Source organism: Felis catus, chromosome A1 (assembly GCF_018350175.1).
Source record: "Felis catus isolate Fca126 chromosome A1, F.catus_Fca126_mat1.0, whole genome shotgun sequence".
NCBI classification, from domain to species: Eukaryota; Metazoa; Chordata; class Mammalia; order Carnivora; family Felidae; genus Felis; species Felis catus.
Genome location: NC_058368.1, coordinates 116644819 through 116658350, shown reverse-complemented (window position 1 = coordinate 116658350; position 13532 = coordinate 116644819). Strand labels below are relative to the sequence as shown.

At 44.1% G+C, this 13532-nt stretch overlaps 2 protein-coding genes across 2 annotated transcripts; both read right to left on the bottom strand.

The window, feature by feature from the left end:
- Window positions 1-1996: 1996 nt before the first annotated feature.
- On the bottom strand, window positions 1997-6776 carry LOC123386131 (protocadherin alpha-4-like). The gene has a single exon (XM_045060168.1). The coding sequence runs from the start codon at window positions 4856-4858 to the stop codon at window positions 2435-2437; it is 2424 nt and encodes an 807-aa protein (XP_044916103.1). The 5' UTR covers window positions 4859-6776; the 3' UTR covers window positions 1997-2434.
- Window positions 6777-8791: 2015 nt separating this feature from the next.
- LOC123386136 (protocadherin alpha-3) lies at window positions 8792-13532 on the bottom strand. Its single transcript, XM_045060177.1, has one exon. It carries the CDS (start codon window positions 11912-11914, stop codon window positions 9500-9502), a length of 2415 nt encoding a protein of 804 aa, XP_044916112.1. The 5' UTR covers window positions 11915-13532; the 3' UTR covers window positions 8792-9499.

Sequence of the window (13532 nt, the reverse complement as noted above, 5' to 3'; positions counted from 1 at the left end):
GGGGCAGAGAGAGAGGGAGACACAGAATCGGAAACAGGCTCCAGGCTCTGAGCCATCAGCCCAGAGCCCGACGCGGAGCCGAACTCATGGACCGCGAGATCGTGACCTGGCTGAAGTCGGACGCTTAACTGACTGCGCCACCCAGGCGCTCCTCAAATAAGACTTTTATTGAAGTTATTCCCAAACCCACATCTTCCTTCCCTCTTTCTATGGTTCTCATTGACATTTTTACCTATGCATGGTGATGACTCTCAGAAAATAATTTGATTACACTTTGAAGATTATGAAGAGACATCATTAACAACCCCCAAATTCAAACCCTTGAAATTCTCATTTTGATTTAACGCAGTGAACATTGTACATGTCACCTGTATGAATTTTTTATCAGTCCTCATCCCTTACTTGCCCTATTCAAAGTCTGTTAACAGTCCATCTGTCTTTTCTTTCACATACTACCATATTTATTTTCATGAGTAAAGTTAAAGGTAGAAATTCCATGACATTAGAATAACTTCTACACGACCTGAGATGGGATCAAAACCAACATTCCCAGTTTTATTTTCGACTACTCTCCAATGTGAATTCTATTTTGCAGACGAAATAGATCATCTCCTTGTCTTCTTCGTCAGTGCAACCTTTGTTCAAAGTGTTTCTAAAATTACCTCTCTCTTTACCTATAAAAATGTTATCCTGATACCAAAGTCAAGCCCAAATGTAAATTTTACCATGAATTCATCTGTAATGTTATCAGCTGGAGATGATTAAACTCTTCCTCAAAATGAGAAAATGAGAGTCACAAAAGGATTTGTCAAATGGACACATACCACCACCCATGCTCCAAAATTCTCATATACTTGCAAAATCCTCACAGACTACTGTAATACCAAGATGAGAAGCATCATCTTAAACTAATTAATCTAGATCTATCTAATACTCCCTATTGCTGAATTTCTATTGCTTTTAGTGTGGGTACACAAAGAGTTCATATGCTAACGAATAATAACATCCAAATGAAATTTTCCTTTGCTTGCAGGCAATTAGTCTTGAGAAAAGATATATTAGCTTTCAGTCTTATTGTTGAAGGTTTTCTAGAGCAGTTAAGATTTTTCATAAATTTTGTTGTAAGAGTCCCTCTGAATATCAACTTTAAAACTAGCTAATTAGGGGCACCTGGGTGGATCAGTTGGTTAAGTGTCTGGCTTAGGCTCAGGTCATGATCTCAGAGTTATATGTTCAGACCCCACATCAGGCTCTGTGCTGACAAACTCAGAGCCTTGAACCTGCTTTGGATTCTGTGTCTCCCTCTCTCTCTGCTTCTCCCCTGCTCATGCTCTGTCTCTCTCTCAAAAATAAACGTTAAAAAATTGAATTAGCTAATTAAAGTTAAGGGGTGCCTGGTTGGCTCAGTCAACTAAGTGTCCCACTCTTGATGTCAGTTCAGGTCGCGATCCCAGGGTCCTGGGATTGAGCCCCATGTCAGGCTCTGTGCTGAGCGTGGAGCCTGCTAAAGATTCTCACTCTCTCCCTCTCCCCCGCTTTTGTGCTCTCTCTCTAAAACAATTAAAATTTTTTAAATTTAGAAATATTCAAGGAGGTATACCGAGTGACTTGATACAGAAGTTGGAAGGGAAACATTTCAAACCACTGTAAACCATATAAGTATATTTCATATTCAAAAATAAATGAAGCCTCTAAAGTTAAAAAATTAATCATAAATATCAAATTCATCATAAGTATGTGAAAGCCAACCATTTAGAGAAACCTGAAAAGAATCATTCAGTATACAAATATTACTTAAAAAGGAAGTTAAGGGGTGCCTGGCTCAGTCAGTTAAGCATCCAACTTCGGCTCAGGTCTCGATCTCACAGTCGCCAGTTTGAGCCCCATATCAGGCTCTGTTCAGACAGTTCAGAGCCTGGAGCCTGCTTCGGATTCTGTGTCTCCCTCTCTCTCTGCCTCCCCCTCCACTCATGCTCTATCTCTCTCAAAAAATAAAATAAACATTAAAAAATAAATAATTTTAAAAGAAACACTTCACTGTAAAAAAAAATTCATTGTCATAATAGGAGACTTTGAAAATAAATAACTCCACCAAATATGTCATACAAGTATCTTCCTACATTTCCTAAAGATTGAAAATTAAAATATTTATTAAAAATTTAATTTTGGAAACACTTTCTATTGTGCAAAGAACACTAGTCCATTAACTCCAACTTTTAAAACCTAAAAAAGGGGAGGTATGTTACTGAAATAAATCCATTAGTGCAAAGCGATTATATGCAACAAACTAAAATGAATTCTAACCATAACCAATTTTAAGTAAATGAATTAATACCAATTGAGAATTTACATCTAAATGATGAGACAATAATCAAATATAAAACCATAATTTAAAATAAAAAGAAGTTGGAAGGAAATATTAAATATTAAAGACTTAACGAAAATTTTTGTGAATAATATTTTTGAGACTCACGATGTCTGCAGAGCCAGGACCTTGAGGTAGGCTGGGGCTGAAGGCCATGAGGTCGGTCTTGGGCGGACCCTCCCCAGAGCACACCCTCTGCCGCCTCTGCTGCGAATACGACCAGCTCCCCACCGCGCTGGAACACACCAGCGTGGGCTTCCCCGGCCCGCACGCGCCCTCGCTGGGCGGCGCCGAGCACCGCAGCGCCACGTACAGCAGCAGCGTGAGCACCAGCAGGCTGGACACCGCGCAGATGGCGATGATCAGGTACACGTTGACATCCACCAGCGCCGTCTCCGCGCCAGCGGCGCCCGCCAACACCCGCGACGAGGCCTTGGGCGCCTGGCCGCTCTCCACCAGCGACAGCAGCACGGTGGCCGTGGCCGTCAGCGCCGGCTCGCCGTGGTCCCTCACCAGCACCAGCAGGCGCTGGCGCGGCGAGTCCGCCTCGTCCAGGCTGCGCGTCGTGCTGATCTCGCCCGTGTACAGCGCCACGCGGAACGGGCTGCGCGCGCCACCCGCCGCCGGCTGCAGCTCGTACGACAGCCACGCGTTGTAGCCCGAGTCCGCGTCCACCGCGCGCACCTTCGCCACCACGTGGCCCGCGCCCACCGACCGCCACACCAGCTCGCTCACGGCGCCGCCCGCGCCGCCCGCCCCAGGCAGCGGCAGCAGCGCGGGCGCGTTGTCGTTCTCGTCCAGCACGAACACCTGCAGCGTCACGTTGCTGCCCAGCGGGGGCACGCCCGCGTCGCGCGCGCTCACTTGGAACTGCAGCAGCTCCAGCTCCTCGTGGTCCAGCGGCTGCAGCGCGTACACCTTGCCGCTCTCCGCGTGCACCGACACGTAGCTCGACAGCGCACGCTCGCCCACCCGCCGCTCCACCAGCGAGTAGGACACCAGCGCGTTCTCCTGCGCGTCCGCGTCCCGCGCGGACACCGTGAAGATGTGGCAGCCGGGAGGGTTGTTCTCCTTCACGAACACCGTGTACTCGGCCTGCGCGAATGTCGGCGCGTTGTCGTTCACGTCGGCCACTTCCACGGACACGCTGGCCGTGGCCGACAGCGAAGGCGAGCCCCCGTCCCGTGCGGTCACCAGCAGCTCATAGCTCGCCACGCTCTCGCGGTCCAGGGCGCTGTCCAGCACCAGCGAATAGTAATTCTTGAAGGTGGACACCAGCTTGAAGGGGACATGGGGTGACAGGGTGCAGGTCACCTGCCCGTTGGCACCAGAATCGAGGTCATGCACGCTGATCAAGGCGATGACCGTGCCTAGTGGAGCATCTTCTCTGATTGGGAGTGACAGGGACTTGAATTCCATTACTGGAACATTATCGTTGGTGTCCTCGACTTCCACCATAACTGTACAATGGCCAGAGAGAGGGGGCTGTCCTTTATCAATACCCTCTACAAGAATTTCATAGAATTTTCTTTCTTCAAAATCGATATATCCCTTTACCATAATTTCTCCAGTAATTGGATCTATGTGAAACTTGGATTCTACATTTGGTAAAATATCAGTTGAGAATGAATAAATAATGTCTGCATTCGAGCCTTCATCTAAATCTGAGGCGTTTAGTTTCATTACCAACGTTCCATTAGAAACATTTTCTTGTACTTTCACCTCATAGAGTGTTCTGTCAAAAGCTGGGGCGTTGTCATTGGCGTCCAGCACTTTGATGTGTAACTGAACGGTTCCAGTCAGCTCAGGTTTGCCGCCATCAGTGGCTGTGAGCACTAAAAAAATTTCTGGAGCTTCTTCCCTGTCTAAAGATTTCCTTAGTAGTAGTCCAAGACGTTTTACCCGCTCGTCATCGGACGGCTTTTCCAGCGAGAAATATTCATTGGGGCTCAGTGTGTAGGTCAGCATAGCGTTGGCCCGGATATCTGCATCCGATGCGCCCTCTAGTGGAAACCGAGTGTCAATAGGCCTGGATTCCGCCATAAATAGATTCTTTTGTGTCCCGGGGAACACAGGAGGATTGTCATTAATGTCCTTCACCTCCACCTCCACATGGAAAACCTGCAGCGGCCTGTCCACGATCACCTCCAGATGGATGCTGCACTCCAGGTTCCGCCCGCAAAGCTCCTCGCGGTCGATGCGAGAATTCACAAACAAAATGCCATTCTGCAGATTTACCTCCAGAAGGTCCCCCTGGCCTTTGGACGCCACCCGGAACAGGCGTGGCACCAGCTCCGCCAGCTCCAGCCCCAAGTCCTGAGCGATCCGCCCCACGAAGGTGCCGTGTTTGGCCTCCTCCGGGACCGAGTAGTGGACCTGGCCACTCCCCGCCCTCCAGGCTGCGAGGAATAGAAGTGAGAGCAGCAGACGCTTGGATTCCTGGCCGCTTGCCCAGGAAAACTCCATCTCGAGCCCGCAGTGCTTTGTTTTCATTAAGGGATCTCGTTTCAAAATCAAGAAATATCTTCTAACCGTTCAGTCTATGCCGATGTATCCTCCATTTCTATCTGAATGGTGGATGCAGCTTCTTTATAACAGAAGGGATATTCTTTTTCTCTAGCAGAACAATTTTATGGTACAGAGCGACATCATGTGGCTCCAAACCGTAAGTAATAAATTCTGATTCTGCTCAGTCTTACTCTTTTGCCATTCCGCGTACTTTAATGCTGTTGGAGAATAGCAACACATTTTGTGCTACTAAGTTACACGTTTTGTACCTCTGATTGAATGTGACCCTTAGTTTCACCACAGGGGCAACTTTTACTTCAGTGGAAATCCTTTTTTCATACAGGTTTTAACTATTTATAGAGACCCAACTGGAGTTAAAACACATTTTGCAAACAGGATTGTTAAGTGTTGATTAGGAAAATTCTTGACTGATTATATGTGTTCCTGAAAATGGGGGGAAATAGTTATTAATGATGACACACTTTTGATCTTTGTATTTCATATTTCTGGTGTTGAAGACTTCAGAGAACCCTCTGAACTAGGAAACCTCCAATGCCAAGAATAAGTCTTTGAAAGGGATGTTTTAAAATGTCTGAAAAAGGAAGCAGAAATTACCAGCACTTAACTGAAAGTCTTCATTAATTCACCTCAGGGCTGAAGGTGCAAAGAGCTTTAAGAAGGAACTATGATGTTGTAATATATAATTCGTGTGGGAAAGTATTCCAAATAATTTTATTAACAAATACACTCACCTCCAACAATCAAGATTGGTATTCTCAATTTGTCTCTTATGATTTATAAATACTTGCCTGTTCTCCAGTGTCTAGTGTACATACATTTCTATTTTCTTGTACTGTGCTCATGTATTTTAGTCCTAGTGGGCAACTTCTGGCTTCCAACAATATTTTTCACCAAATAAACATAATCATTCATCCTCATAAGTACGATCCATCTTTTCCAAATGCCTCATACAGCAATTTCCCCCACTTTATACCATTAAAAATTTTCTTGACCAATGAAATGAAGACTTTCATGATTAAACCAATTGAGCAGGTACTTTTACTCTCTTTTATATACTATAGCATACAGACTGAATCACTTGGGCCATTTATTACATTAATTTATCCTTTTTAGCCATTTGGGTATGTATGTCTAATGACAGGAGTGTCATGTAATAAGTACAAAGATCCAAATAGCTGGAGCCTTCTTTTATAAAATACAAACTTTTAAAGAGAATAGTTGTATCTTATTAGTTTAAGAGCTCAGAATACATACCAGGTATTTCCTGAATATTTACCTAATAGAATGATTTGGTTCTCTTCAATTGCCTAATAAAATGCATTAAGTTAAGGTGGTCACAAAGCTAGTTAGGCAAATATGATGTCTCAGCAGCAGCGTCTGTTATTTTCCAGAGATACAAAAATATTTTCCTTATATGATGCCCTAATTAAGATATATTTCAATTTGCATAGTGAAAACCTGGATTTTAGCTTAGTTTCATTTGGCTTTTTGGCAGTCATGACCTTAGAGACATCTGAGTTTTAATAGCCAATGAAGAATTCTCAATAACTAGAGCACAATATATTTTCCTAACATAAGGAAACTTAACATAAAAGGACATAATTCTTTTCTTTTTTAATGATAATTATTTTCAAGCTTTCTTTGCCTATTATATTCACAAACCTCTTTCCCTCATGGTTGTCTAGGACAAAATATCAATCTACTGAAAATGGCTTTTGGCTTTAGGCTTCCATTCTATGAAGAGCCACACTCACACAAAAATATCCTTTTCTGCATTAAAACATCAATTAGCATTGTTCCTCTGTCTGAGGACCCAAACTGTAGTTTTGCAAAAAATGATCACACATGTCAAACACACTGGAAGACAACGGAAAAGACTCCCTGTCCATTTACTTTATTTTGAAAATAATTAAATGCGGGGCGCCTGGGTGGCGCAGTCGGTTAAGCGTCCGACTTCAGCCAGGTCACGATCTCGCGGTCCGTGAGTTCGAGCCCCGCGTCAGGCTCTGGGCTGATGGCTCAGAGCCTGGAGCCTGTTTCCGATTCTGTGTCTCCCTCTCTCTGCCCCTCCCCCATTCATGCTCTGTCTCTCTCTGTCCCAAAAATAAATAAACGTTGAAAAAAATTTTTTTTTTAAAAATAAAAAAAAAAGAAAATAATTAAATGCATAGATGAGGAGTACAAAAGAATATAAAGGATATTTATGTGAGAACGATTAGTATTAATCTGGTAGAGCAGCAATATATTTCTAAAGAGAAAAACTCAAAAGTCTTTGAAATGTCTTATTAACTGGGAATCTTGTTAGTCAAGAATTTGAAGAGGACAGCTCGATTTGAAGACTGATGTTCCACATCCTGGGAGACAAAAACTTTGCATGACCCTATAATTACAATAGGATGAAAATAAGGCCTAATGAAATAACATGTGAATTCAGGTTGGACATGTTGTGGTGAACATTTGATGGACAGGATTCAACAAAGGATAGTGAGAGAAATTGAAATGAAAATGGGAAAAAAGGATTATCTTTCTATTGTATATGTTAGCTTCAGCCCACAATGTCACTGAGTATTAACTAGGTTTTGATAAGGATGCTCATACAGGAAGTAGTAAGTTGTAGTTATAACTCAGGTGGATATATTCTATATAATTATATACACTGGAACCCATTCACCTTCCACAAGCAAGGTTAGTATTTTCATTTTGTCTTTCATGGTTTAGAAATAATTGCTTGTTTTCTAATCTCTAATATGGCTAAGGTTCAGTTTCCAGTGGCAAGGAAACTTGAATGGAAGTCCATCTATTTGGAGAAATGATCAAATGCTAAATAGAGAAATGACTACAAAATAATTTCATTTTGTTTAATTTGGTTGCAGTTATTTGGAGGGTTTACATACTATATAACACACCTTAATAGACAGGTTAGTATTCAGAGGAAGGTCACAAGTAATAACATTGACTTACTGGAGTTTTTGGACATTAGCATCCTTACTACTAAGTGTTTGCAAAATAGGTTAATGATTAATAAGTTTTGCTAGTAGAGTAGTTTTAAAATTAGATAGAAAGCAGCATTCTCAACAAAGTTTTCTGACAGAAAACAATTTAAAAAAATTTTTTAAGTGTTTATTTATTTTAGAGAGAGACAGAGCACACAAGCAGGGTAAGAGCAGTGAGAGACAAGGAGACACAGAATCCAAAGAAGGCTCTAGGCTCTGAGCTGTCAGTACAAAGCCCGATGCAGGGCTTGAACCCACAAACCATGAGATCATGACCTGAGCCACAATCAGATGCCCAACCAACTGAGCCACCCAGGAGCCTCATCTGATGGAAAACAATTCCTTTTCAATTTTTTTAAAATTTTTTTCAACGTTTATTTATTTTGGGGACAGAGAGAGACAGAGCATGAACAGGGGAGGGGCAGAGAGAGAGGGAGACACAGAATCGGAAACAGGCTCCAGGCTCTGAGCCATCAGCCCAGAGCCTGACGCGGGGCTCGAACTCACGGACCGCGAGATCGTGACCTGGCTGAAGTCGGACGCTTAACCGACTGCGCCACCCAGGCGCCCCTGGAAAACAATTCTTAACAAAATTAATAATATACTTTCAAAACCAATGTTTTCTAAACGAAGATACACTGAAGGAAGTATAAAAGTTCACTTACTATTGATTTTTTCAATGCTTACTAATTAAAGTAGTGAGAAACTGAAGATGAACAAAGATACAATTCTAATTTTTTTTTACATTTATTTTTTAGAGACAGAGAGAGACAGAGCACAAGCGGGGGAGGGGCAGAGAGAGAAAGAAACACAGAATCCGAAGCAGGCTCCAGGCTCTGAGCTGTCAGCAGAAACCCCATGTGGGGCTCGAACTCACAAACTGCGAGATCAGGACCTGAGCCGGAGTTGGACACTAACCGACTGAGCCACCCAGGTGCTCCTAAAGATACAATTCTAAACCAATAAAATTATTATTCTGGTGTGTGTGTGTGGTTTTCTTTACCCAATTGAGAAACTAGCCACAATACAACATATTACCAAATGTGAGCACAAGGACTAAAATGAATCATGTTCAAGTAAAAACAAGGAACTAAGACTTCAGACAAATGAATAAATGAGTAAAAGAGGCTTCATACAGACAACAGGCTTAGTAAACTAATATTTGAAACTAAGGATATATTAACCAAAAGAAGTGGTGAGCATTTATGGTGAACTCATAAAATGAACCAGTGACATTTGGACTAACATCTAGTAGGAATTCCAAAAAAAAAGTGGCAAAATCTATTGAAGCATTGTGCAAGGATTAGTAAAACACAATTGGAGTCAAATATTCTAAACAATACAATTCATCTAAGAAAATATATTTGGTTTCTATCTTTAGCAATAAAATAATCCTACTACTGCACCTATTAACAGCAGCAGCAGCAACAACAACAACAACAACAACACTACAAGTTTGGCTCTCAGTACTTATTGCTAATTCAGTTCAAAACATTTGTCACAAGGAGTTCAAATATTTTAACCACAAAACCCTGGAAAACTCTAACACCAAAAACGTAAGTTTCCAAAAGAACAGAAACATTGAAGAATAAAAAACGATTTTTGAAAGGATTTAAAAATCTGTACTCACTTTGGCAGAAAGATCAACATCCACATCCAGCTGTTCTTCTCTATTCCCGCCAATGGGACCGGGTGGAAGGCTGGGGCTGAAGGCCATGAGGTCGGTCTTGGGCGGACCCTCCCCAGAGCACACCCTCTGCCGCCTCTGCTGCGAGTAAGACCAGCTCCCCACCGCGCTGGAACACACCAGCGTGGGCTTCCCCGGCCCGCACGCGCCCTCGCTGGGCGGCGCCGAGCACCGCAGCGCCACGTACAGCAGCAGCGTGAGCACCAGCAGGCTGGACACCGCGCAGATGGCGATGATCAGGTACACGTTGACATCCACCAGCGCCGTCTCCGCGCCAGCGGCGCCCGCCAACACCCGCGACGAGGCCTTGGGCGCCTGGCCGCTCTCCACCAGCGACAGCAGCACGGTGGCCGTGGCCGTCAGCGCCGGCTCGCCGTGGTCCCTCACCAGCACCAGCAGGCGCTGGCGCGGCGAGTCCGCCTCGTCCAGGCTGCGCGTCGTGCTGATCTCGCCCGTGTACAGCGCCACGCGGAACGGGCTGCGCGCGCCACCCGCCGCCGGCTGCAGCTCGTACGACAGCCACGCGTTGTAGCCCGAGTCCGCGTCCACCGCGCGCACCTTCGCCACCACGTGGCCCGCGCCCACCGACCGCCACACCAGCTCGCTCACGGCGCCGCCCGCGCCGCCCGCCCCAGGCAGCGGCAGCAGCGCGGGCGCGTTGTCGTTCTCGTCCAGCACGAACACCTGCAGCGTCACGTTGCTGCCCAGCGGGGGCACGCCCGCGTCGCGCGCGCTCACTTGGAACTGCAGCAGCTCCAGCTCCTCGTGGTCCAGCGGCTGCAGCGCGTACACCTTGCCGCTCTCCGCGTGCACCGACACGTAGCTCGACAGCGCACGCTCGCCCACCCGCCGCTCCACCAGCGAGTAGGACACCAGCGCGTTCTCCTGCGCGTCCGCGTCCCGCGCGGACACCGTGAAGATGTGGCAGCCGGGAGGGTTGTTCTCCTTCACGAACACCGTGTACTCGGCCTGCGCGAATGCCGGCGCGTTGTCGTTCACGTCGGCCACTTCCACGGACACGCTGGCCGTGGCCGACAGCGAAGGCGAGCCCCCGTCCCGTGCTGTCACTACTAGAGCATAGTCCGCCACGCTCTCGCGGTCCAGGGCGCTGTCCAGCACCAGCGAATAGTAATTCTTGAAGGTGGACACCAGCTTGAAGGGGACATGGGGCGACAGTGTGCAGGTCACCTGCCCGTTGACTCCGGAGTCACGGTCGGACACGCTGATCAAGGCGATGACCGTGCCGAGGGGAGCGTCTTCTAATACAGGTAATGACAGTGATTTGATAACCAACTCAGGTACATTATCATTGGTGTCCAAAATTTCCACCAGAACCGTGCAGTGACCTGCCATTGGGGGATTTCCTTTATCTGTCGCTTCTACCTGGATTTCATATAACTTAGTTTCCTCGAAATCTATGTTACCCTGTACAGTGATGTATCCATTAACTGGGTCTAAGTGGAATTTCGACAAAGCATCTGATGACATGTCTGTATTGAAAGAATATACAATGTCCTTATTTACTCCTTCATCCAAATCAGAGGCGTTAACAGTCACTGCTAGGGTACCGTTTGGAGCATTTTCGAATAAACTCACTTTGTAGACAGTTCTCTCAAACTCTGGGGCGTTGTCGTTTACATCTAGAATGGTGATCTTCAGTTGAGTAGTGCCAGTGAGCTCTGGTTTCCCACCATCAACTGCCGTTATTACTAGGTGATGTTCAGGAATGTCCTCTCGATTTAAAAGTTTTTTCAACACGAGTCCAAGAGTTTTAATATCCTCATCATTTCTTTTAATATCCAAGGTAAAATAATCATTAGAGTTAAGACTGTAGGTCAACAAAGAATTCGCTCCAATATCTGCATCTGATGCTCCCTCTAGCGGAATCCGAGAACCAGGCGGCCGGGATTCAGAAATAAACAATTTTTTTACTGCCATTGGAAAAACCGGCTGGTTGTCGTTAATGTCCTTCACCTCCACCTCCACATGGAAAACCTGCAGCGGCCTGTCCACGATCACCTCCAGATGGATGCTGCACTCCAGGTTCCGCCCGCAAAGCTCCTCGCGGTCGATGCGAGAATTCACAAACAAAATGCCATTCTGCAGATTTACCTCCAGAAGGTCCCCATGGCTTTTGGACGCCACCCGGAACAGGCGTGGCACCAGCTCCACCAGCTCCAGCCCCAAGTCCTGAGCGATCCGCCCCACGAAGGTGCCGTGTTTGGCCTCCTCCAGGACTGAGTAGTGAACCTGGCCGCTCCCAGCCTCCCAGACTGTGAGGAGCAGAAGCGAAAGCAGTAGTTGCCGGGCTCCTGAACCTTCTTCTTTCCATGAAAACATCACTGCAAGCCTTTTCCAAATATTGGGTCACTCTTGCATCGATCCAAACTTTAAAAAATAATTTGGGTTCCTCGGTTTTTCTTAAATAATCTTACCATGCCCGTATTTCACAGAGGATGGGGAAAAGCAGCAACTGAGTATGTAATGCAGAATGTATTTCTTTTGTGGTGAAACACCTTGTGGTGGACAGCGACATCATGTGGCTAAACGTGTAAGTATTAAATAAATTTACTACTTGGGTCTGAACTTTCCCCAAATTTCTATTTTCGTTGTAATATCCTCCGAGCACTTTTCAAATTCTTTATATTAAAAAAATATATATCCTTATAGCTTTTATACTAATTCATCTCTTCCAAATATTCCAATCCATGACATAAAGTTAAAAAGAATAGAATAGTGATTAATGCTATAACAGTAGTGGACATCTATTGGAAATATTCCCCATGTGACAAGCATGGGGTTATAATAGGGTTATCCCATTATATTCTCACAACAACCTTCAAAGCTAGGTGTCAATACAATTCACTTTTTACCAACAAGGAAGTGAAAACAGATATCAGTTAAGTAACTTAAAAGTGATATTAATTGTTGATGTTTGGGTGGGATCTCAATGTGAGTCTAAACTTGTAACTTTTATCACTTGGCCTTGAAGTCTACATTTTATAGCAAAACCAGGCCTTTGATATTCATGACCACCAAAACATCGAGGCATTGAAAGTATGTGTATATACATATCCATCTATCCATACATATTTACTTCTATATTATGATGGCAATTGTTAATTTACATTATTTATTTATTTATTTATGGAATGTTTATAATGCACTCTTGTGTGCTTTATCCAATAATTATACTCTTGTTGTCTGTCTTAACTGTTATTTATAAAAGATGCCAGAAGTCAGTTTTTTACAGTGCAGTTCTTTTGTAAATTTGTTTTTTTACAAATGAAAATACTGTGTGATTTAGATATTTGCTACATTCATGTCATACCAAGTAAGAGTATATGTGTTTTTTAAATTTCCACACCACTTATACATTTCAATTTACCTGTATATCTGAAAATGATTGCAATATGAGATCATTGTGTTTTTAATGATCTCTGCTCTAGATGAATTTCTGGATTCCAGTTTTTTAAAAAGTTGTGACTTGAAAGTTTTGGTGACTTAACTAATCAATAGAGAGAGAAAAGTAACTTTGGAACATAATTCACCATTCAACGTATGTAAGATGAGACAATATAATATTCTAAAAGTTTCTGAGAATTCAGCAAGAGGCATGAGTTCTTTGGGTATTTGCAAGTTGAGCAAATTCATGGGCAGAGGTTGACTTTAGAGAGGTAAAAGCATGTCAAAAGCTTTGCTTATAGTCAGAGCCTCTTGAAATAAAATCAAACACATGATTTAAGTATTAGGGGAAAAGTTTTCATACCAGCTTTTTTTTCCCATGTACTCACTGAATGCAAGCCAGGATTGCAACTTAACTCGTATTTTATCATTCACATTCAGAATAGAATAAATTATCAATTAATGTTTGGTTTTTTTCCAATATATGAAGTTTATTGTCAAATTGGTTTCCATACAACACCCAGTGCTCATCCCAAAAGGTGCCCTCCTCAAT